General features: G+C 39.5%; 1 protein-coding gene across 9 annotated transcripts in view; it reads left to right on the top strand.

The window, feature by feature from the left end:
• Positions 1-23,702, top strand: part of hectd1 (HECT domain containing 1) — a 77,530-nt gene extending 53,828 nt beyond the window's left edge. For 5 of the 9 annotated variants that reach the window (XM_043698065.1, XM_043698059.1, XM_043698063.1 and 2 more), the window contains 18 exons: positions 4,105-4,947; positions 6,222-6,443; positions 9,760-9,893; positions 10,627-10,783; positions 11,068-11,290; positions 13,343-13,400; positions 13,621-13,803; positions 14,072-14,285; positions 14,373-14,458; positions 14,699-14,826; positions 15,122-15,323; positions 16,845-16,982; positions 17,477-18,084; positions 19,849-19,927; positions 20,337-20,430; positions 21,627-21,777; positions 22,385-22,529; positions 22,714-23,702. In XM_043698065.1, coding sequence (XP_043554000.1) covers positions 4,105-4,947; positions 6,222-6,443; positions 9,760-9,893; positions 10,627-10,783; positions 11,068-11,290; positions 13,343-13,400; positions 13,621-13,803; positions 14,072-14,285; positions 14,373-14,458; positions 14,699-14,826; positions 15,122-15,323; positions 16,845-16,982; positions 17,477-18,084; positions 19,849-19,927; positions 20,337-20,430; positions 21,627-21,777; positions 22,385-22,529; positions 22,714-22,851 — 3,803 coding nt within the window. In that variant the 3' untranslated portion in view covers positions 22,852-23,702. The remainder of the gene's footprint in view (positions 1-4,104; positions 4,948-6,221; positions 6,444-9,759; positions 9,894-10,626; positions 10,784-11,067; positions 11,291-13,342; positions 13,401-13,620; positions 13,804-14,071; positions 14,286-14,372; positions 14,459-14,698; positions 14,827-15,121; positions 15,324-16,844; positions 16,983-17,476; positions 18,085-19,848; positions 19,928-20,336; positions 20,431-21,626; positions 21,778-22,384; positions 22,530-22,713) is intronic. The other 4 variants (XM_043698062.1, XM_043698066.1, XM_043698061.1 and 1 more) reach the window with 2 other exon arrangements.
• The last annotated feature ends 255 nt before the right edge of the window (positions 23,703-23,957 follow it).

Genomic DNA, 23,957 nt, shown 5'->3' with positions numbered 1-23,957 from the left:
GCAATTTGTGAGAAGTTGAGTACAAGAGTGGGGATGTCTTGCTGCAGTTGTAAAAGGTCTTAGAATATTGGTCCCTTAATGTGAGAAAGAATGTTCTGACTATGGAGGGAGTGCAACAAAGGTTTGTCAAATTGTTTCCTGGAATGGCAGGACTTCAATATGAAGAGAGACTGGATTGGTTAGGATACATTCGCTGGAGTTGAGGTGAATGAGGGAGTACTCTCAAACCTATAAAATTCTAACAGGACTAAACTTTGTAAATGTAGGAAGGATGTTTCTGATGACTGAGCAGTTTAGAACCAGGGGTCACAGTCTAAGGATAGGTGTAGGCCATTTTAGGTTTGAGATGAAGAAAAATGTCTTCAGTTAGAGCGGTGAACCTCTGCCACTGAGGCTGGTCGAGACCAAAACATTGAATGTTTTTTAGAGGAGATGGACATAATTCTTTGGGCTAAAAGGATGAAGAAGCATGAGGCAAAGCCAGAAACAGGATACTGAGTTGAATGATCAGCCATGATCATGCTGAATGGTGGAGCAGGCTCGAAGAACTGAATGGCCTACACCTGCTCCCATTTTCTATGTTTCTGCGGATCAACCCTGGATCATTGAAGAGAGCAGGAGGATATGCAGGCATACCTGAAAGTGAGGTGTAAAACTGGTGAATACAGCACTAAAGCGTGCTGTAAAGTGAAGTAATGTGCAATAAATAGACAAAAGCAATCTCTCAACCAAAGGATCAAATCTAAGCTCAGCAGGCCTACCACATTCAGTTATATGGTTCTAGATTAGTGGTGCTGGAAAAGCACAGCAGTTCAGGCAGCATCCTCTGAGCAGGAAAATCGACATTTCGGGCAAAAGCCCTGCATCTGAGGGCATCCTACAGCATCCTACATGCCAGCCCTCTACTCCTACTACTGTTCATTCCCCATGATATCAAGAAACAGCCTGGGCTGTTGAACATTGCAAAGGTCATGGGCCTAACAGTATTCTAGCAATAGTATTGAAGACTTGTTTATAAATTCATGAGGGGCATAGATAAGGTAACTAGCAAAGATCTTTTCCTTGGGGTAGGAGAGTTCAAAATGCTTTTAAGGTGACAGAAGAAAGATTTAACAGGGACCTGAGGGGTAACCTTTTAACACCAAATGTGGTTTGTGTTTCGAATAAACTGCCAGAGGATGTGGCGTATGCAGGTACAGTTACAACATTCCAAAGACAATTGGACTATACATGAATAGGTAAGATTTAAAGTGAGAGTGGTAAATGGAATAAGTTCAGTTTCGGAAGCTTGTTCAGCATGGACAGATTGGACTGGAGGGTCTGTTTCTGTGTTGTATGACTCTGACTCTCTGCCTCAATCCAAACTTTTCCAGTACATCCTGACTGTTTGGAAAATTTGCCCAGATATATCCTGTGCAAACGGGATAAATTAATCCCAGCCCATTAATGTCCCCATCAGTCTCCTATGAACTATCATCAGAGTGATGGAAGAGCTTGTTAACAGTAATATTAAGTGGCATTTGATCAACAATAACCTGCTCACTAAACTTCAGTGTAGATTTAGCCAGGGCCATGTAACTCCTGCCTTCATTAAAACCTGGAGGAGGGGAGGGCCTGGCGGGGCTCTCTTCAACTGGTTTGAGACATATCCACCTACCTTTTTGAGTAGGAGGTTAGTCGTCTCTATTGCAGGACATCTTGTTGCATGAGTTCTTTGGGGTTAAATGTGGCACAGTGGTTAGCACTGCTGCCTCACAGCGCCAGAGACCAATTCCCACCTCAGGCAACTGACTGTGTGGGAGTTTGCACATTCTCCCCGTGTCTGCGTGGGTTTCCTCCGGGTGCTCCGGTTTCCTCCCACAGTCCAAAAATGTGCAGGTCAGGTGAATTGGCCATGCTAAATTGCCCGTAGTGTTAGGTGATGGGGTAAATGTAGGGGAATGGGCCTGGGTGGGTTGCGCATCGATGGGTCGGTGTGGACTTGTTGGGCCGAAGGGCCTGTTTCCACACTAAGTCATCTAATCACTGACCTTCCATCCGTCAAAAGATCAAAACTAACCATGTCCATTGGTAATTGCACAGTGTATAGTAATGTTCACAATTCCTCATACTGAAGCAGTCAGTGTCCACATGTAACAAGACCTGAAATACATTCAGGTTTCGGCTGATGAGTGACTAATGACCATCTTCAACAGGAGAGAATCTAACTCTCTCCCCTTGATTTTTTTTTTTAAAATTGCATTACCATCACTAAATACCTCACTGTTCACATCCTGGCGGTTACCATTAACCAGAAACTGAACTGGACCAACTGTGACTACAGAGCAGGTCAGAGGCTGAGAGCTTTCAGGCCAATAGTGCATCACCTGACTTCTGAAAACCATCTACCTCCACATGCCTAGACAAGTATAGGTCCAGCAGCATGTAAGGAAGCCCAACATCATCAAGAACAAAGCGGCCCACTTGTTTAGCATCCCATCCATCATCTTAAGCATTCAATCCCTTCACCGCCGTGGACAGTTGCAACAGTATGTCCCATCTACAAGATGCATTGCAGCAACTCGTCAGACTTTTTCAACAGCATCTTGGTTAACCTATGATCTCTACCACCTGGAAGGAGCTTATTGGCAGGTACATGGGAGTGCTCTCACCTACAAATTCCCCTCCTCCACACCACCCTGACTTGGAACTGTGTCACTCTGTAGCAGTGAAGATACAGAATCCTGGTGATCCCCCCCCTGACCACTGTAGGTGTATCTGTACCACACAGACAACAGTGTTTAAAACATGGTGGTATGCCATAGCATTCTCAAAGGCTGGTAAGGATTGGTAATAAATACCAGCTTGATAGCAATGCCCACATCTTATGAAGTGTTTAAAAAAAGTCTTCAAAAGGAATTGCTTAGAAAATCAAGGCTATGTTATTAAAAATTTTAAATGGTTAGGTAGTGCTGCAGAGAAAACTGGTAACTAAATGGATGAACATTTTTCACCCTACTTAAATTCTCTGCTCATCAAGATGAAGGGTGTAAATGCATCAGCACCAAGCACATCCAGGTAAAAACAATGACTGCAGATGCTGGATCCCAGATTCTGGATTAGTGGTGCTGGAAGAGCACAGCAGTTCAGGCAGCATCCGAGGAGCAGTAAAGTTTCCTGATGAAGGGCTTTTGCCCAAAACGTCGATTTTACTGCTCCTCGGATGCTGCCTGAACTGCTGTGCTCTTCCAGCACCACTAATCCAGAACCAAGCACATCCACATCAGATGTAGTACAATGGGATGTAGAATAAAGTTTCCTACAATATGATTCTGCCCTAACTTTAGAAAAATGTTTACACACTTCCTTTCTCCGTTTTTCATGCCAGCCTCCTTGCAACCTTTCTGATGAGATTGTTAGGGAAGGTTTTGTGCTGTAACCTCTTAATAGTTAATAACAGGCTGGTTGCCGCTTGTGCACACATCACACTCGGAAGGGAAAACATTTTTAACGTGCTCCTTCAGAATTACAACTAACTATCCTGCGTTAGTTTTTCAATTGGTGTTTTTTAGTTCAGGGACGCATTGCATTATTTTGGGTCTCAGACACATCTTATCAATTAAGAGTCCTTTAACTGAAATTAAGGGGTAGTTTTCTACAACTGGTCTATATTCCTAGTGTTGTCAGGTATTGCTCTTTTCTGTGTAACTTTCAGCTTGGCATTTGCAGTACATTTCTTTATCTCCCTGTTACTCAATTTTTCCTTCTCGCAGTACTTCACTGGGACCAGACTATAATTTTATGATTAATTCCAATATGAATGTTAAACAGCAAAAGTAGATCTGTTAAGCTATTGGTTAATAATACTTGCAATGAATACACCTTACAATGAACTGTTTTGAGTTCCTTTGTGCAGAGTATGGTTCCCTTGTACCTTTAATATATTTTTCCCCCTTCAGACAATAAACACTTAAGCAGAAAATAATTGTATATTTAGCTATTAACAGTGCAAATTAATTTACTGCTTCCAGTAAAGTAATAGTCTGGTCTCATTGGATGAAGCTGCTGTCCATATAGCTGCTGTCTGCTTTCTGCTGGGTCTGATAAACTCCTGTCCCTTTCCAGGCTGGATTGATGTCACCTGGGATGCTGGTGGCTCTAACTCTTACCGTATGGGCGCAGAAGGAAAATTTGACCTCAAGCTTGCACCAGGGTACGACCCTGATTCAGCGCCATCACCCAAACCTGTTTCATCCACTGTTTCAGGCACAGCGCAAGCATGGAGCAGCTTGGTGAAAAACAACTGCCCAGACAAGATGGTGGCCACTGCACCGGGCTCCTCCAGTCGAAAAGGAAGCAGCAGTTCTGTGTGCAGTGTGGCTAGTAGCAGCGATATAAGCTTGAGTTCATCTAAAGTGGATCGCAGATCTGAAAGCGTATTGGAACAGACGGCTGCTACTGGTACAGACAGTCGTGAACCTATTGTTGTCCTTTCTACGACTGATATTTTGCCCCAGGGAGGAACTGAATCAACATCTAGTGCCAGTACCAGCACCTTGACTGCAGACACAGGAAGTGAAAATGTGGATAGGAAATCTGGTCCTGATGCCTCAATACGTAACTCTGGAGAATCTGGTGCAATATCAATGGGTATTGTTAGTGTGAGCTCCCCTGATGTTAGTTCAGTGGCTGAGTCATCAAACAAAGAAGCAACGTCACAACGCCCACTTAGTTCTTCTGCAAGTAACAGACTTTCAGTAAGCTCACTGTTAGCTGCTGGCGCACCCATGAGCTCAAGTGCCAGTGTACCCAATTTATCTTCAAGGGAAGCATCCAGTCTTATGGAATCATTTGTGCGTCGAGTGGCTAATATAGCACGCACTAATGCCACCAATAATATGAATTTAAGTCGCAGTAGCAGTGATAACAACACTAATACTCTGGGACGGAATGTCATGAGTACTGCAAGTAAGTGATTAATTTTATTTTAATATATTTGTATTGCATTAGTAGGCCTTGTTTTGATGCATTTTAGGGAAGGTTGACTAGATAACTACTATCACTAGGTGAAAAAGTTAGACAGAACAGACCTGTATCCACTGGAGCACAGAAGTTACAGAGATGACTTGATTGAAACATTATAAATTCAGAGAGGTCTTGACAGGGTGAATATGGAGAAGATGTTTCCTTGTGTGAGAGAGAAAAATCTGGAACTAGGAGTTACTCTTTTTTTATAAAAAAAAAGAAAGGTGTTACCTATTTAAAACAGATGAGGCATTTATTTTTTCCCTTCAAGGTCTTCGAGTTCGCTGTTTTCAGCACCCTTTTTTTTTAAAAGGGAGAATCTTTGAATATTTTTATGTCAGAGGTAGCCAGGTTCTTGAGAACGGGGTAAATATGTATCTGTGAATGTGGGAAAGCTGAATTAAAATTACAGTCAACTGATTTTATTGAATGGTAGTGCAGGCTTGAGGGGTCAAATGTCCTATTCTTGCTTCTAACTCTCATTTGTATGTAATCAATTGCTTGATTAACTTTTAACCTGTTTTATACAATGTTTCCTACTACAAGTAACTTTTTTGGCAATTGAAATATTTTGTACTTTATCAAAATCCTTCATCCATCCAAATTTTTATTGCCACCAGGTCACTCTGAACCCTCTTTTTGAGCTCTACTGTTTGTACTTCCTATTTCCGTTAATTTCCCTCACTACACTCAGCAATTCCCTTCTTGAAACCTACTGTCACTAATTTTAAATTATTAGTTGACTTTTACACACACTCACCATGATAATATATGGTGGCTAACAATTAGATTGTACTTCCTTCAGGGTTATATATCCCTGCAGTTATAGTGCAAGCGTTTTCTTTGAATTTGCCACTTAATATATAACAGCAATATTAAGAGTACTTGGTTCGTTTAGCCAATGGAAATATTAATTATAAAAGTTTTTATTCTTGGTTTTTTTAAAAAGTTTCATGTTTCCTTTATACTTGTAATCTATTGGCACAGCTTTAAATTGCTATAATGCAGAGAAGTGAAGCTATTTAGTTTGATCCACTTGGTTAAAAGTTAGGGTTTCAAACAAGATAAATTTATTAGGTTTTTAACAATTATTCATTTATTGTGGTGGAAAATAAAACATTGATTTTAAGAAGCTGCTGAAATTCACACTAAGAAAATTCTGCTCTTTTTTTGAATGTCGTATCAGTAATTTAACTTCTGTTTCCTGAAACCTGTAGCTTCTCCTCTCATGGGTGCCCAGAGTTTCCCAAACCTCACAACAACTGGTACCACATCAACTGTCACTATGTCAACTTCCAGCGTCACCAGCAGCAACAATGTAGCCACAGCGACCACGGGTTTGTCAGTCGGTCAGTCACTCAGTAATACTCTGACAACAAGTCTGACATCTACTTCCAGTGAGAGTGACACAGGTCAAGAGGCAGAATTCTCTTTATATGGTAGGTTATTCCCAAGGACTATGATGACGGGAACAAATGTTTTCACATTGTCTGCATTGAATTTTGTGAAGGGTTTTTTAAATTTAGTCTTCAAGGTAATGCTTGCACTTATTTTTAAAAATATTTCTTGATTAAGGTTGTTTCATTGGATATAATCAAGTTCCATAAATGCTAATTTAAATGTTTTCCAATCTCTGGATTGTCAAAGACTGAATTTCGCGTGTTGGGGCCGGCAAAAGTCCCAACATGCTGACTTCTCTGGAAATCATGATGTAGAAGTGCCGGGGTTGAACTGGGGTGGACAAAGTCAGAAGTCACATGACACCAGGTTACAGCCCAGCCGGTTCATTTGAAATGTCAAACTTTTGGAGTGCTGCTCCTTTGTCAGGTGAAGAAGCACCCGGTGGAGCAGCAGTCCAAAAGCTTATGATTTCAAATTAACCCTTTTGGACTATAACTTGGTGTTGTGACTTCTGACATTCTCTGGGAATTACCTGGTATGTTTTGAATTTTGTCAGGCAGTTCCCCTACTACATGAATATTTTTGAGTTAGAACCAAAGACCATAGAAGTTCTGATGCAGTCATTTCGATAGTTAGTTACCAAGGGAAAATTGGAGTGGACAAAACACGTTGGAACTCCTCCGTAAGTATTTCACCTGTCTGTCTTCACCAAATCGCTCGCTCAGCCATTCATAGCATTCATCTATGCTCGAGGATTCGCACATTATTGTTGTTGCACTCATGGGACATTTAGCTTATGGCGGCTTGTGCCTTGAAAGGTGAGACTGGCTGATCACCTCCCCACCAATCTACAACGATCTAACAGAGCTGTTACGTTTCTGATGTAGCTGGGCTCAGAATACCTGGCAAACTATTGAGCAGCTTTGGGACAGACTAAAGTAGGAGCACAATGGCAGTTTGACTGTGATTAGCACTCCATAGAAAATCATTTTATCAGAATGTATGTGAGTGGACAGTGAAAATATGGCTTTATGATTTCAGAATGATTTGTGTGCAATTGGAAGGGAAGGTCAATTCATAGTACTGTTGCGTAGAATCCGTTCAATTGCTGATCTTTTGAGGGACCAAGTAAATTCCAGACATCATGAGTTCTGACTTTTTCACATCATTTTGAACTTTGTGCTGCATAATAACCGGAAATACACAGTTTAACTGATTTATTAATTTGTTATGCATAAAGTACCCTTGATGGTCTTGTACTTCTGTTTAGAGTGAAACTCAAGTTTTTAAAAGCAATCCACAATGCTTTGGCTTATTAGGTTCACTATAACCATTTCAATGTTGTATTACTAATTGTGTATGGTTGGTACTGCTATAACGCATGCTGCTTCAATACAAATTGGCTTTAATGCAGTTGAATTTAGACCGTTATTTGTAGAATGCAAGCTTTCCTTAGCTGTGTTGGCTATAACTTGATTCTGGCCCCATTAGTTTAAATGTCACAGCCATTGCCCGATTTGGTTATAATGCAAGATCACACAAGGACGGAACTATTGCGTTATGTCAGAACCGACTGTATTCCGAGAAAAAAAGACAAAACCTTCCCATCTTGCCATCATCAGGACAGAATGGCCAGAGTACTGGGTTTCAAATGGAAGCAACAATTTTTGCTGTGAGAGAAGAGGGTACTGATTCATTGGCATGGACTCTAACTGGTCAAAATATTGTCAGGGATCAGTTAACTGACCACTGTTTAAATCCTTGTTCCTGAGGCATTTCATTTCAGCACCTGGTTCACCAGGGCAGAGAACAATACGACCCAATGGAAGGAGTTACCAGCTAAAAGAATTTTGCTTTTGAAAAAAGACTATTGTGACAAGGTGTTTGAGCTTTTGCAAAGCTGTTTGTGGTGAAGTCCAGGATTAGTTGCTTTGTCTAATTTCTCAAGCTGGACTTCACAGGCATTTTCGTAGAAAATTTGGAAATACCTCTGTACACAGGTAAAAGTTGACCAGTGTTGACCAAGAAAACCAAGCATTCACTTTTGTTTTGCTACCTATTTTTAAAGGGTTTATCCATAGTCTTCTGTCTTGTCGTTGGGAGTCTCTAAAAGACTGGCATAGAAAGACCTTGAAATCTAAATGGTCAATTTTCTGACCAACTTCTTCACAACTGAAACATGGTATTAATCTTTTGAAAGAATTTGGTCTCCCTTTTTATCAAATGAACTTTGGATGTTTGTATAATCTCAGGTTATAAAATCTCTGGTTATAAAATCTCTGGTTTAACTGAAGCTGATCCAACTGAGGTTTCTTAGTTAATTTGGTCTTTTAATATTTGTATAGAAAGGTATCTGCTTATCCTAAGATGCACAAGAAAAAGTTGAACCATTTTTCCCCTGAAAATGCAGAAAATTTGGCTATTTTTCATTGTAATTAATAATTATTTACTTTCTTAAATATATTGTGCATATATTTCAACTAGATTTTCTTAATTGGCAAGATTGCATGTATCTGTCATGAGTGTTTGCATTGTAACTATCTTCCAAGTAAGATTACTCATTGATTTGATTGTACCAGTATCTGCTCTTTACAGAGTCATGTTTACATAATTGATCAGCTGACTACTTGATATTCAAATTTGGATAAGTGCACAGTTGTTAATTGAGCAGCTTGAGAAAGGCATTGTCTAGTGAGGGAGGGGAAAAAAATCATTACAGTGCAGCAATTCAGTGTGGCTTCACAGCCACAACTTCTATTACCTGGAAGTGTAAAGGTACCAGGTGTATAGGAAGACTCTTTCTAGGCTGCCTCTTTGAAGTTGCGTGCCATACCTGCTTCGTAGCATTTTACTGTTCCTCAAGTTCCACTGGGTCAAAATTCTGCAACTCTCTATATGGAAATACTTTTATTTCAGACTGCATTCATTCAAGGTGGTGTCTCGCCACCACCTTGAAGGCAGTGTCGGTTGGGCATTAAATGTTAGTCTTGCCAGTGATGCCAACAACCTAACAAAGAAAATACTTAATCCCAAACTGCCCAAACCAGTGAATTCAAATTAATGCAGTGGCAAACATTTGGATGCATCTGCTGTGTTGCTGTTGACATTCTGATCCAATTAATTTTCTCCAGAGGTCACTTTCTTCATCATGCCTCTTCCATCACCAACTCATGGCAGCACATATATTTGTTAAAGTGCAAACATGCAGGGCAGCTGTATGTAATCATGCCATTTATAACATAAACAGGCTTACCTTGCAACTCAGCATTATTTACTTTAATATTAAAGAATAGTTTCGAATTGACTCTGAAATAGGTTTTTCCAGCTAAATGATATTTACTTTATATTATATAGATTTTCTAGATAGTTGCCGTGCTAGTACTTTATTGGCAGAACTTGAAGATGATGAAGATTTGCCTGAACCAGATGAGGAAGATGATGAAAATGAAGATGACAATCAAGAAGATCAGGAGTATGAAGAAGTTATGGTATGCCATTCTCCTGTCGTTCTGAGTGTTTCATTTAAAAGTACTGTTGAGATTACTTAAACAACACTGTGCCACCGGTGGGCGGCACGGTGGCACAGTGGTTAGCACTGCTGCCTCACAGCGCCAGAGACCCGGGTTCAATTCCCGCCTCAGGCGACTGACTGTGTGGAGTTTGCACGTTCTCCCTGTGTCTGCGTGGGTTTCCTCCGGGTGCTCCGGTTTCCTGGAGTGACAAAGATGTGCAGGGCCAGGTGAATTGGCCATACTAAATTGCCCGTAGTGTTAGGTAAGGGGTAAATGTAGGGGTATGGGTGGGTTTCGTTTCGGCGGGTCGGTGTGGACTTGTTGGGCCGAAGGGCCTGTTTCCACACTGTAATCTAATCTAAACAGTAGTAACACAAGTGTGTAATACAGGTTTTTTTGTCCTGTTTGAGATATGCAGGTCTGATCTATTAATTTGTAGTTTTATAATGCTTGAAAATACAGGGCGACCCCTGTATCCGCGGAATCAATTTCTGTGGTTTCAGTTATCTGCGGTTAACTGGCTGGAACATTATTATAGGGAGCGTTCTGGAACCAGGAGACTGTCGGGAAGGTACGTTTCCCATTTAAATGAATGGGTTCGCTCCTATCCGCGGTTTCGGGTTTCCGCGGTAGGTCCTGGAACGTATCCCCTGTGGGTATGGGGGGTCTACTGTACATAAAATCACCTTCATTAAACCTTGGAACACAGGAAGAAGAAGAATATGAAACAAAAGGAGGACGTCGCAGAACATGGGATGACGATTTTGTCCTAAAGCGGCAATTCTCTGCTTTAGTACCTGCTTTTGATCCACGACCTGGTCGCACAAATGTGCAGCAGACAACTGATTTAGAAATCCCTCCCCCAGGTAATTTCTTGATCAAAGAGAATTTTTCAAGCTCTCTCCCTTTTGTTTTGTTGAGACACATCGCGACATAAAACACACTGGCTGTATATTTTCTTCCCTTTTATAACACATTCTGCTATTCCTATTGTTTAGTAATTGAAGTCTTGCAGTAATGTTCTAATTTGGTTGCATAGTGATATCATCTGAAAGCAGGCTTTACGTTGGTTTGGTGTACACTTTTTTGTAATGTTTTACATTTTTAAAAAAAACTGTGGGCTTTAATCTTTGGAATATATGTTTTGTAGGAACACCTCGATCAGAGCTGTTGGAGGAAGTAGAGTGCGCTCCTTCACCACGATTAGCACTAACTCTTAAGGTAGCGGGTTTGGGTACATCTCGTGAAGTGGAGTTGCCCCTCTCAAACTACAGAGCCACCATTTTCTGTTACGTGCAGAAACTGTTGCAGCTTTCTTGTAATGGGAATATAAAATCTGATAAGTTTAGACGCATATGGGAACCAACCTACACGTAAGTGAACATAATTGGAAACCTTGCATGTTTGGATTTATTTGATTAGAAGTTATTTCTGAAATACATGTCTTTTAGATAAACTATTAAGTTATTGTTTGCTCTTGAATTTCTATTCCAAAGTCCGTGGCTACTGCTTTCGGTTATGTACTAAAACATGTCTCAATGACTTATTGATTTAAGTTCAGCATGTGTACCCACAATGAATCAAGCGGAGAGACATCATTCATAATCATTAACATGAGGTCACAATGAGGATAAAGTGTTGTAAAAGACCTTTGGTAAATAAACCTCATGTATACACTTAACTTTGATTTATTATGGAGAAGAAATCAAAGTTAAGTATGTAGCTGCAGCAACTTTCGAGTGAATAGCATCGTGAAAATTATGACGAAAGCACTTGACAGGCAAACTTGAACCTGGAGAAAGTTAAACCCTTCTATAGCATGATAATGTTTAAGTAATATAGCATTTCACTTTTTGTATCAGTGAGTGAAATGAGTTAGTCATTTTTATAAACAGAAGGCAGAGAGTTGGTGTCTGTTATGTACTTAGCTTTCTTAAATTTCTCAATTAGCAACATGTTATGATCCCAGTTGATGCTGACCAATTCCAGATTGAAACCTGGTTTTGTGGATCAAATTTTGTTTTTTGGTTTGTGTGATGGTCTTTCACTGAGAGGCACAGTCACAGGCGGATGGACAAACAGATGGCGCACGCACAATTGCAGATCTGGTTTTGACAATAAAGCACAAATTTGATATGCAAATGAAATGAAGAATAAAATAGAATAAAAACTATTTACATGTCTCAAGTTCAAAGATTTTGTACAACATGGTAAAATGTAATCCCATTAACTCCTATGGTCTTTTACATGCACCAGAGGGAATTCCCTTCTCTATCGCATGTATAGAGCTCTCCATTTCAAAGTTTGTGAGAAGATTTGTAGCCTGGGTGCTCGTTGTTGTGGTTTTGTTCGCCGAGCTAGGAATTTGTGTTGCAGACGTTTCGTCCCCTGTCTAGGTGACATCCTCCAGTACTTGGGAGCTTCCTGTGAAGTGCTTCACAGGAGGCTCCCAAGCACTGAGCATGTCACCTAGACAGGGGACGAAATGTCTGCAACACAAATTCCCAGCTCAGCGAACAGAACCACAACAGCTCTTAATTTAACTGAGTCTTGTGAATCTGGTAGCCTCTGAGTTTTCTTCCAACTAAACTTTTAGACTTTATCAGCTTCCAACAACCCCTTCAGGATTTGAACCAACCATTTCTGGTCTGGATCTTGCAAACTGCTTTAAACTGAGGAGCAACTTTTACTAACCTGTACAACTCCTCGTGCATAGCTGATTTGATGTTCTGCAGACAGCAAACAATGTAAGCACACTGATTGTGGCATTGCCGTTTGGTTCTGAAGGTCACAGTCACAAAGAAACTTAGATATGAAGTTGCTGCAAGTTTTTTTTAAAACCAGATCTTAACTATCTCATCAGGAGCAAATGTCTTGCATGTCTGTCGCCAGCCAAGACCTCTGCAAACCTGAACTGAAGAGTGCTTTATTTAAGCTGTGTTTTTTCCTTTAAGCCCAAACAGAAATTGCCCATAAGTCCTCCCAATATAAACAAAACCCCATTAATCTCCAGAAAATGTCTCCTACTGTTTTAAAATAAATCACCACAGCTGCAGTAATACTTAAATTAATCATTTAAACCCTTTTATAGGGGCAGACCAAATTAACTAACCAAAATCCAAATTTTAAACTAAATTACCTTACATTTCACATTTATACAGTGTATTTTGCTTAGAATACTAAAATTCAGTAATGTGTTAATTCTTTGCTTTTTCTTATTTAAGCTAACCTTAGGGTGTTGATTAACTTTAACCTGCCCATGTTATTTGCTACATTAACCTTTTGGACTGTTGCTGATTGAGATCTAGAGTAGAACAGTATTTTACCTATCAGTGCTGAATTTCTCTGTTATAAGCTGAAAGATCCAAACCAGAAATTTATAATCGTAATCTGAAAAGCTGATAAGTGCTTATCATTTCTTATAGGATTATGTACAGAGAGATGAAAGATACTGATAAAGAAAAGGGGGAAAATGGAAAGATGGTAAGTGGTTATTTTGTGTTCCAAAATTGTCACTTTTTTTGCACCTAGTGATAACAGACTAAACTATTACTATGACTATCTTGAAGTACTAACAGTTCTGTCAAATGGATCTTTTTAAACCTAAGAGCATGAGTAATAAAAGTTTAAATGTTTTCGAGCATGTACAACCCGTAAGACTTTACAATCAGGAAAGACCAACCTTTGGTTCTTCCTGTTGTAGGGCTGCTGGTCTGTAGAGCATGTGGAACAATACCTTGGCACTGATGAATTACCAAAGAATGACTTGATAACGTACCTGCAGAAGAATGCAGATTCAGCTTTCCTGCGGCACTGGAAATTAACCGGCACTAATAAAAGTATTAGGAAAAACAGAAATTGTTCTCAGCTCATAGCTGCATACAAGGTATACTACTGTGCAAAATATTTTTTATGAATCATGTGTTTGCACCTGTAGAAGCAAATTTAATGCTTATGTTGCAGAGTTACTCCTTTAAATGAGCTTAATGTATGGTTGTAGCTTTAATGCATTTTTGTTCTTTTAACTCCCATAAAAGTTAGTGTGTTAACCATGCTATGCAAATGGCTTTGTCCAGTACTGCATGCAGTTGATTATTTTTGCAATGATTCTGTGTTATTAATTTTTGTTCTTTGAAAATAAACATTTTCTGCAGGAATTTTGTGAGCATGGAACAAAATCATCTGGATTAAGCCATGGATCCATTTCCTCTTTGCACAGTTGTGAAATTCTTAGTGGAACACGAGAGCAGCCACAAGCCAAGGCTGGGAGTGGGCAAAATGCTTGTGGTGTAGAGGATGTCTTGCAATTACTTCGTATTCTTTATATTATTGCTAGTGATCCATACACCACGTGGAGAGGTCAAGAAGGTTAGGCTGCATCTTTTATCATGGAAATAGAAATACATTAAAATCCATGAATTGATCAGTTCATGTGGTGTTTTCCGTTATTTGCAGAAAGTGATGGTCAGCTTGAATTCAATGTTTCCCCAGAAGAATTCACAAGCAAAAAAGTCACCACAAAAATCTTACAGCAGATTGAGGTAACTGTTTAAAATTGATCCAAAATACAAATTGTGTATGACATTCTTTAGCAATTCCATTTGGAAGACTGATGCATTCAAATATCCAGGAGTTAATAGTGTAGTCATTGAGGAGCTTGCCTAAATCTCTTTCTAACCGTAAAAAGTTTTTGGGTTATTATAACATAATGATATTCACCTTTTTTTGATATTGGCTCACTATTTGATGTGCTCAGTTTTTTTTAATGGCCTTTATCACAGGAGCCATTGGCTTTGGCTAGTAGTGCATTACCAGACTGGTGTGAACAACTGACCAGCAAGTGTCCATTCTTGATTCCTTTTGAAACTAGACAACTTTACTTCACCTGCACAGCATTTGGAGCATCAAGGTAAATGATGGACTTAAATAATACAAATTAGTCTTCATATTTTTTTCTTTTGAAAAACCATCTCCATGTCAGCACAATATGCGAGTGTTACCTTTTGGTTTTTTTTCCATAACTTTAACTTGCAACAGTTCAGTAGAAAGTTTGGCATAGTATAACCTAACTCATTTCATGTGGCTTCTGCTGACTCTCTACTACATATCTTGGTGAGGATGTTCATTTTATCATTTTAGTTCTTACTATCTATACTTTTAAATTACTGTGTTCCTCTCATCACTGTTTACTGCTGCGTTTTTAGAGCAATAGTTTGGCTACAGAATAGACGTGAGGCCACCATGGAACGTACCCGAACAACAACAACAGTGAGACGCGATGATCCAGGAGAATTTAGAGTTGGAAGATTAAAACATGAGCGGGTCAAGGTTCCTCGTGGTGATACATTAATGGAGTGGGCAGAGAACGTCATGCAAATTCATGCTGATAGGAAATCTGTCCTTGAGGTAAATAGTACAAAAAACCTTAAATCCAATTGGAGTAGTATTAAGTGACCTTGGTAGGTTACTGTGTGTTTGAGTAATATGTTTAAAATGAACAATCTTGTGTTTCTCTCAGAATTCTTCACGAAGATCAACTTGAATCATGCCATTTTGTTACTAAGACAGTTAAGAGAGAAAATAATCAAACCATGTAGCCTGTACAATTGCCAGGGATTATCAGTGATCATTGAGTTTGATTATCTCACCCTGGCTTGCTGCAATTGGTATGTGCACAGTTTGTGAGAGGAATTGTTCAGGGTCCTTTTCCGGTGACTGTTAGGTGATACACACATTTAAAAAAAAACGTCATGTGAATCAGAGAGTCTCCAAAAACCATTACATAGTTTGGAAGCAATGACATTCATTTTGTGCATTGCTTATGGCCCACTTGCTGTCCTTCCTGCAGCCCATCTGCATCAGCATCTGAGGTGGGAGAGTTGACAAGCAGGAAGTATGAAAAGAAGTTGGGTATTAAGGATTTATGTACAGGATGTTAACAGGGTGAAATACTGCAGGGCCCTCTCCGTGGGAGAAATGTCAGGCCAAATTCAGAACGTCTACCCCACAAAGATGATATGCTGGGGCAGTATAAAGGCAGTGTCAGACTTTCACCACCTACTGCACAAGAAATCTGACCCTTGAGAGCAGCCAGCCAATGATTGTCCAGCAGCTGTAACAGTCTCAGCACAGCAGCAGAACTCAAAGATAGGCACTGCCACGAGTGCAGACTCTTCCACAAAACCAATCAAAATGCTGGGCCTTTAGGGCAGGAAGGGGTCGAGCACATTAGGGAAGCTCTCAGGGAAGGTCAGGTGGTCTTGGTGGTTGGGAAAGAGAAACAAATTGAACCAAGGTTTGGGAGAGATACCATTCTCTCAAATGTTCCACAGCACATCTCCACAAATTAGAGTTGACTTCCCTATTTGAAGTTAAACCAACCTTTCAGGGTATTCTCTCAGCTGATTCTGTAGCAGTGCCTCAAGTCATTAGAGTACACATTTGCTAATTTTGTCAGTCAGCAATATGTTTCTAATGCAGAATGAATTGTTCCCTTGTTAAATTTGTTTGATCGTATGTTGGAGAGCACAGACAAGAAAGTTCTATAGCATGTCAATTTTTTTCAATAATACTGTAGTTCTTCTCTACCAAGAAGCCAGTTAGTAACTGGACTCTTGACAGACTGTGTGCACAGTTTATATTGTTTATCTTGCATTTTCTGTGTTTTACATGCCTTGAAGAAATAAACCAAAATTAATCTACAAGTAGTATTTTTTCAATTTAACTTGCAGTGTAATTAAAAATTTCCAGTATCCCAATTGGCCTCCTCTCTTTTTGTAGTGAATGCCACAAAATGCACATCAGTGGATGGACTTCTTCAAACTTGATCATTGACAGAAATTTCACTTCTTGTTGTTTTTAATGATGTGGCTGATGGTGGTTGTCCAGTTTAAATTTTCAATCTACCTGTTACTGATATGTTTTCAGGTTGAGTTTTTAGGTGAAGAAGGAACTGGTCTTGGTCCAACATTAGAGTTCTATGCACTCGTAGCAGCAGAGTTTCAAAAGAAAGAACTTGGGATTTGGCTGTGTGATGATGATTTTCCTGATGATGAATCCCGACAGGTATTAAAAATTAAACAAAACGTTATTTTTGCTTTGATGCACTAAGGTTACAATTAGACTCCGTTTCAACTGATAACATGATGATCCAGCATTTTATTCATAATACGGTAGCGTCTTGACTTAATCCATTCCGGGACCCGGTTCACGAACTGAATCAATTTTTCCCATTGTTCGGATAGCGTAAGAATGCTTGGACGGCTGTTCACAGCGCACGCGCCAAAGACTAACTGAATGAGATCACGTGGGGCCCCGAGAGCTTTTGCGTTCAACAAGCGCGTAGCAAAGCAGAACAATGAAACCACGTGGTCGCACATGGGCTTTTTGCGTTTGTACCTTGAATTTCGTACATATGTTGAAGCAAAATTTTACTTACAATCCTGTTCGTAAACCGATTTGTTCGTGAATGGGGTCATTCGTATGTCAAGGCACTACTGTATTAAAAACTAACTTGATACCACTTCAATTGAATATTTAACTTGTCTGTTTTTAAACAGGTTGACTTAGGAGGAGGACTTAAGCCACCAGGTTATTATGTGCAACGATCGTGTGGACTTTTTTCTGCGGCTTTCCCACAGGATAGTGAAGAAATGGACAGAATAACCAAACTTTTCCATTTTCTGGGAATTTTCTTAGCCAAATGCGTTCAGGACAACAGACTGGTGGATATACCAATATCTAAACCTTTCTTCAAACTCATGTGTATGGGAGACATAAAAAGCAATATGAGTAAGCTATTAAATGAATATGGAACCCGGCTAGATGGTGACTTGCATTATACTGAAAGCCAATCGGAAGCATCAACAGAGGAAGGACATGATTCTATATCTGTTGGTAGTTTTGATGAAGACTCAAAATCAGAGTTTATTCTTGATCCTCCTAAACCCAAACCCCCTGGTTGGTTCCATGGAATTTTGACTTGGGAGGATTTTGAATTGGTAAATCCACACAGAGCTAGGTTCTTGAAGGAAATTAAGGAACTTTCCGTGAAAAGGCGGCAAATAGTAAGTAACAGAGCTCTTTCGGAAGATGAGAAAAACACACAACTCCAGGAGCTTACTCTGAAGAATCGATCAGGACCACCACTTGGCATAGAAGATCTAGGGTACGGATTTTCTTGTTGGCTTCTGGCATAGTCCATCAGTTATCTGCATTTTTTTTTTCACCCATTAACATTTTGGTTTGAGGTAGCTATGTTAATATTTAAGAGGCATTTGGATGGGGATATTAATAGGAAGGGTTTGGAGGGATATGGTGCTGGCAGCTGGGACTAGATTGGGTTGGGCTATCTGGTCAGCATGGATGGGTTGGACCGAAGGGTCTGTTTCCATGCTGTACGGTGATATGGTTAGGCTGTAAATATCTAGACCTCAAGGTTAAATCTTTGGAAAGACTTCTAAAGGCGAAGTAATTCCTGTTGTGCCTCTGAAAATGTTCACGCCTACTCAGGTCGATACATTTATTTCTCAGAATAAGATAGTGAATTTGTGTCCAGATGAAACACTGGAAATCTGAAGCCCAAAAACAAGAGTACTCTACATATCACAGCCTAACACAGAATTGGTGTGACACTTTGCTTTAGCTTAGCTGTTCTCTCTTCAAAATAATTGCAGTGCGCTTCCAGATTTGAGTTTTGTTTTTGTGAATATGATGAAATAATCCTCTGTAGTGCCTGCCTGTTAACAGAGGTCTGGATGTGTGTGCTTCCCATTTCTCAGGATTTCACTTTAGCATTATAAATACAATTTATTTGACTTGTTGGGCAATCTAACATTTTGTTTGGTTTTGAGTTAAATCATCATGCATTTGTGACCACATTACAAATTATAATCAGAGAATTAGTGTCCAAAATGTCGGTTCCAATCAATTTTAAGTTGTCAGATGCTTTTTAAAAAGTACATTTTACACACTTTATGAAGCTATTATATATTTTCAGTTGCATGCTGGAGGAGTGAATTGACATCAGAATTCTTGTCACAGCTTTTTGAACTGAGAGCAATATAGTTGAGATTTGAAGTAGTCCACTTCACTTGGAGATTTGTTTGTTTGTTGATGGGAGGAGATTGCTGTTCGTACAATGGTTATGTTTGTGGTTTATTTTTCCTTTCTTGTGAATTATAGTCCATTTCTTGTACTAACATTTCCACTCTCTTGTAAAAGGTCAGCTCTGAATGATCCTTGTTCTATTGGCTCTGAACCTTTACAAGGATGTTACCAAGCCTGGAGGGTTAGAGTATAAGGAGATGCTGTATAGGCTGGGATATGTTTTTTTCCTTGGAACATAAGGTGCTTAGGGGTGACTTTTTATTGAGGTTGTCAAATCATGAGGGACGCAGGTAAGGTGAATAGCCAAGGTCTTTACCCGATATTAGGAGGGTCTAAAACTAGAGGGTGTAGGTTTAAGGTAAGAGGGGAAAGATTAAAAGGGACCCGAGGTGCAACATTTTCACACAGTGGTGCTTTTATGGAACAAGCTGCCAGAGCAAGTGGTAAGGCGAATACATTAATAACATTTAAAAGACATTTGGATAGGTTCATTGATAAGAAAGGTTTAGAGGGATATGGGCCAAATGCAGGCAAATGGGATGAGATCAGTTTGGGATACCTGGTCGGCATGAATGAGTTGGGCCAAAGGGTCTGTTTCCATGTTGAATGACTCTGATTCCAATCATACATGTTTACCTACATCAGTCTACTAATCTGGTTGTCCCGTCAGATGCACACAATCCAAAAGATTTGAGGAAATGGGAAAATGAGCAAAAATATGTTTTGGGCTAAATGCAAAATGCTTCTACTTGAAATCATTTGAAGCCAACTATTAAAACATTAGGTATTTTTAACTGTTTTGTTATTTTCCCAAATCTTGCAGGCTGAATTTTCAGTTTTGTCCTTCATCCAAAGTACATGGATTTACAGCTGTTGATTTGAAGCCAAATGGTGATGATGAGGTCAGTGGTAAACGTTTCAGATCTTACTGAGGAAGAAATATTGTTATTTTGTTTTTAACCCAGTCTCCACTCTTGTTCTTGCTCTGTCTCCTTCCTCTCCACTCTCTGGCTCGCTCTTTCTCTCTCCCCCTTGCCTGCCCCTCTGTCTTTTTTCCCATGTAGCACGCGGTTGCGCCTCCTCTCTCCCTCCTTTATGCTGCCACCCCCTACCCCCCCCTTTGTTTCATTGGGTAACACATTACAGTCTAGGGTTTCTGCCCTACTCAATCTTGTGTTTTGTCCTAAATTTGCTTATCTGTGCTTCAGTAAGAGAGGGGAATGTGTACCTAAAGTAATTGCAATGAAATGTTATTGTTTGCTTTTTTATTTTTGGTCGATTTTGGATTGATCTAGCATTCTTCTATTTTAGATGGTAACAATAGACAATGCAGAAGAGTATGTAGAATTGATGTTTGACTTCTGCATGCACACTGGAATACAAAAGCAGATGGATGCTTTCAGAGGTAATGCCCTTTTAATCGTGAATGTGCTAACATTGAGGAACAGAATACATCATTAGAAGGTTGCTTGAGCTTTAATTACGACCACTTCCTGTGGCAGCTTCAGTGAGCAATTAATGTCCAAATCCACCAAGTTACACCGATTCAGAACAAGCTGGGGTTTGGTTAGAGCAAATGATGAACAGTGTCAATAGCAAGAATTGCTTGGATATTGCATGAATTATAGAACATAGAAGAATACAGCGCAGTACAGGCCCTTCGGCCCTCGATGTTGCGCCGATCCAAGCCCACCTAACCTACACTAGCCCACTATCCTCCATATGCCTATCCAATGCCCACTTAAATGCCCATAATGAGGGAGAGTCCACCACTGCTACTGGCAGGGCATTCCACGAACTCACGACTCGCTGAGTAAAGAACCTACCCCTAACATCTGTCCTATACCTACCCCCCCTTAATTTAAAGCTATGCCCCCTCGTAATAGCTGACTCCATACGTGGAAAAAGATTCTCACTGTCGAACCTATCTAAACCCCTAATCATCTTATACACCTCTATCAAGTCACCCCAAACCTTCTTTTCTCCAATGAAAACAACCCCAAGTGCCTCAGCCTGTCCTCATATGTTCTTTCTACCATACCAGGAAACATACTGGTAAACCTCCTCTGCACCCGTTCCAGTACCTCCACATCCTTCCTATAGTATGGCAACCAAAACTGCACACAATACTCCAGATGCAGCCGCACCAGAGTCTTATACAACTGCAACATGACCTCAGCACTCCGGAACTCCATCCTTCCTCACTGTCTACAACTCCTCCGACTTTCGTATCATCTGCAAACTTGCTCACCCAACCTTCTAACCCCTCCTCCAGGTCATTTATAAAAATGACAAACAGCAATGGTCCCAAAACAGATCCCTGCGGAACACCGCTAGTGACGGCACTCCAATTATAGCTAGCTTTATTTAACTATTGAAGACATGACGTTTGAAGAGAAATAAGAAGTTGAGAAATTATATTTAAACGTGATTATCTATTGATATAATAGTGTTTTGGTCAATTGATATACTATCCTGCCATTGAGTGAACTAATCTTCTCTAAAGCTAATAAGGTTAATGAGGGCAAATGTAAATTGAATGACTCAACTATAAAAAGTGTCAACTTACGTATGGTGTTTATCATTCTTCCTCATTTCCAGATGGATTCAATCGTGTCTTTCCTATGGAAAAGCTGAGCTCTTTCAGCCATGAAGAAGTTCAAATGATCCTTTGTGGAAACCAGTCACCATCTTGGACTGCAGAGGATATCATTAATTATACAGAACCCAAATTGGGCTACACCCGAGATAGGTACTTGAGAGAGCCAGGTTGTCAATTCTGCTGTACCGATTCAGCTTGCAAACTTTAGAACTGTTGACCTAAATACCATTTTTTTTTTTACTTTTTGCCCCCAATTACCTTTACATCATTGTCTTGAATAAGTTGACCAGTAATGTTTTGTGGATTTATATTTCACTTTGGATAATGTATGTAGATGATAATCTTTCTTGTCAAATACAGTCCAGTTCAGTTAAGAATTTTAGGACATTTATTATACAGAGAGGCCATTTGACTCATCTTTTGTCTGCATTGGCCAAGACTTCGTTGCAAGTCTCAGAAATCAAAGAGTGACTCTTCTGGGGATAGAAAAATGCTTCAACATAAAAGCAAAATTCTGCAGGCATTGGAAATCTAGAATAATAACAGTGTTGGAAGCATTCATATTGAACATGTGGCCAAGAGCATTTTGGGTCATTTTTTTTTTTCCAATTTTAGGGTTACAGCTCCCTCATGTTCAGTTTCTTTATTTATGTAAACTTCTGCGTGAACTTAGTACAATTTATACCACTTGCTAAATGTAGGATAAAGGAATCACTTTCAGTATTTTTTATTGAATTTTTTTCTTCATTGTCCTCAGCCCAGGGTTCATTCGATTTATTAAAGTTCTTTGTGGGATGTCATCAGATGAAAGGAAGGCATTTCTACAGTTCACCACAGGATGTTCCACTCTTCCACCAGGTGGTCTGGCCAATCTTCATCCACGGCTCACAATTGTTCGGAAGGTATGTAACCAAATTATGTTGGAAGATATGAAAACTGCTAAAACGTGTAATGAAATATCTCCACTTTAAAAATGATAATGATCCAAATCTGCTTTGGTTTACAAAGATCTACATGGTTGGAAGTACTAAATATGATACATTAAATGACCCAAGGGATGCATTTTAACATATTTTTTTGATTTAGGTTGATGCAACAGATGCAAGTTATCCATCAGTAAATACATGTGTGCACTACCTTAAATTGCCTGAATACTCCTCTGAGGAAATTATGAGAGAACGTTTGCTAGCTGCTACAATGGAGAAAGGTTTTCATCTTAATTGATTAAATGAACATTGATGGATACTGAACAGAACACTGAATCTGAAACTAGAAAAGCCTCTCGTGTTTGTGTGAAAAAATGTTTATATCCAGCTGTAATTGGATACAGCTTGCCTACTTTTTGAGGCTTTAAAGAGAACCATAATGAATAACTCTTAGCTGCTAATGTTTTGGCAGGAACAAACTTATCCTGTTAATAATTACAAGGCCAGCAAATATTATGACACAGAGCACTGTGTGCTGCTTCAAGGGCTTATGAGACTGGAAGCTGGGACGGTCCTGTAAATGTTCCTAAGAGCAGTTTTTGTCATATTTTCAGTGTTTAATTTCTGACAATGCATCGTGTTTTATTCAGTTTATTAAGCACAGCAATTGGTACCTGGGTTCACTACAGATGCCACTTTTTTGACCTCCTTTGCTGGCCTCTTGCTATTGGTCAAGAACCTGCTTGTGTAGAATTGTAATGTAGAGAGTGAATGGGCATTTCTTCCAAAGCATTTCCTGTTTAGTAGTGCCTGCACTGTTTATTTGAGTATTAAAATTTTACTTGCTATCCTTTTTAGTATACAATCATGAATAAGCTTTGTTTTTCTTTTCGTTTGTTTGGTGTGCGTATGTTTTCAGTCTTTCATGTCCTGCTCTGAAGATCAAATCCTTGAATGCATTTGTGCAATTTTACAGTAAGCTAGAAACACTGGTTCTAGGTGCAAGGCACATGTTAAAGCAAGCTAAGCTTTCCCCTGTATTTCTTTGTATATTATAAACATTTATTTAACTCGAGTTGCAGTTTCAAGTCACACAAACTATTTTCAAATGTGTATGCTTAAAATAATCATTAAAATATTTGCAAAGTATATGAGTGATCTGCCTTTTTTATAACTGTTGATTTAAGCTTTGTAATTTAGTGATTTTTGTTTGGGTCAGGTGCAGAAGTGCCTCTTTCGCATCAACTAAATGTTTAGTAACAAAACAAATGGAATTTGCTTTGTCTTTCCTTTCACATTTTTGGGACATCCATAGTTGTTTCATGGTCAAGGAATTACTAAAGTGATGACCCTAGCTGTTTGTACTGGATTTGAGAATTAAACTTGGTTTGATCAGTTATTTTA

The sequence above is a fragment of the Chiloscyllium plagiosum genome, chromosome 10 (genome assembly GCF_004010195.1).
Source record: "Chiloscyllium plagiosum isolate BGI_BamShark_2017 chromosome 10, ASM401019v2, whole genome shotgun sequence".
NCBI classification, from domain to species: Eukaryota; Metazoa; Chordata; class Chondrichthyes; order Orectolobiformes; family Hemiscylliidae; genus Chiloscyllium; species Chiloscyllium plagiosum.
This window is presented reverse-complemented; position numbering and strand designations above follow the sequence as displayed.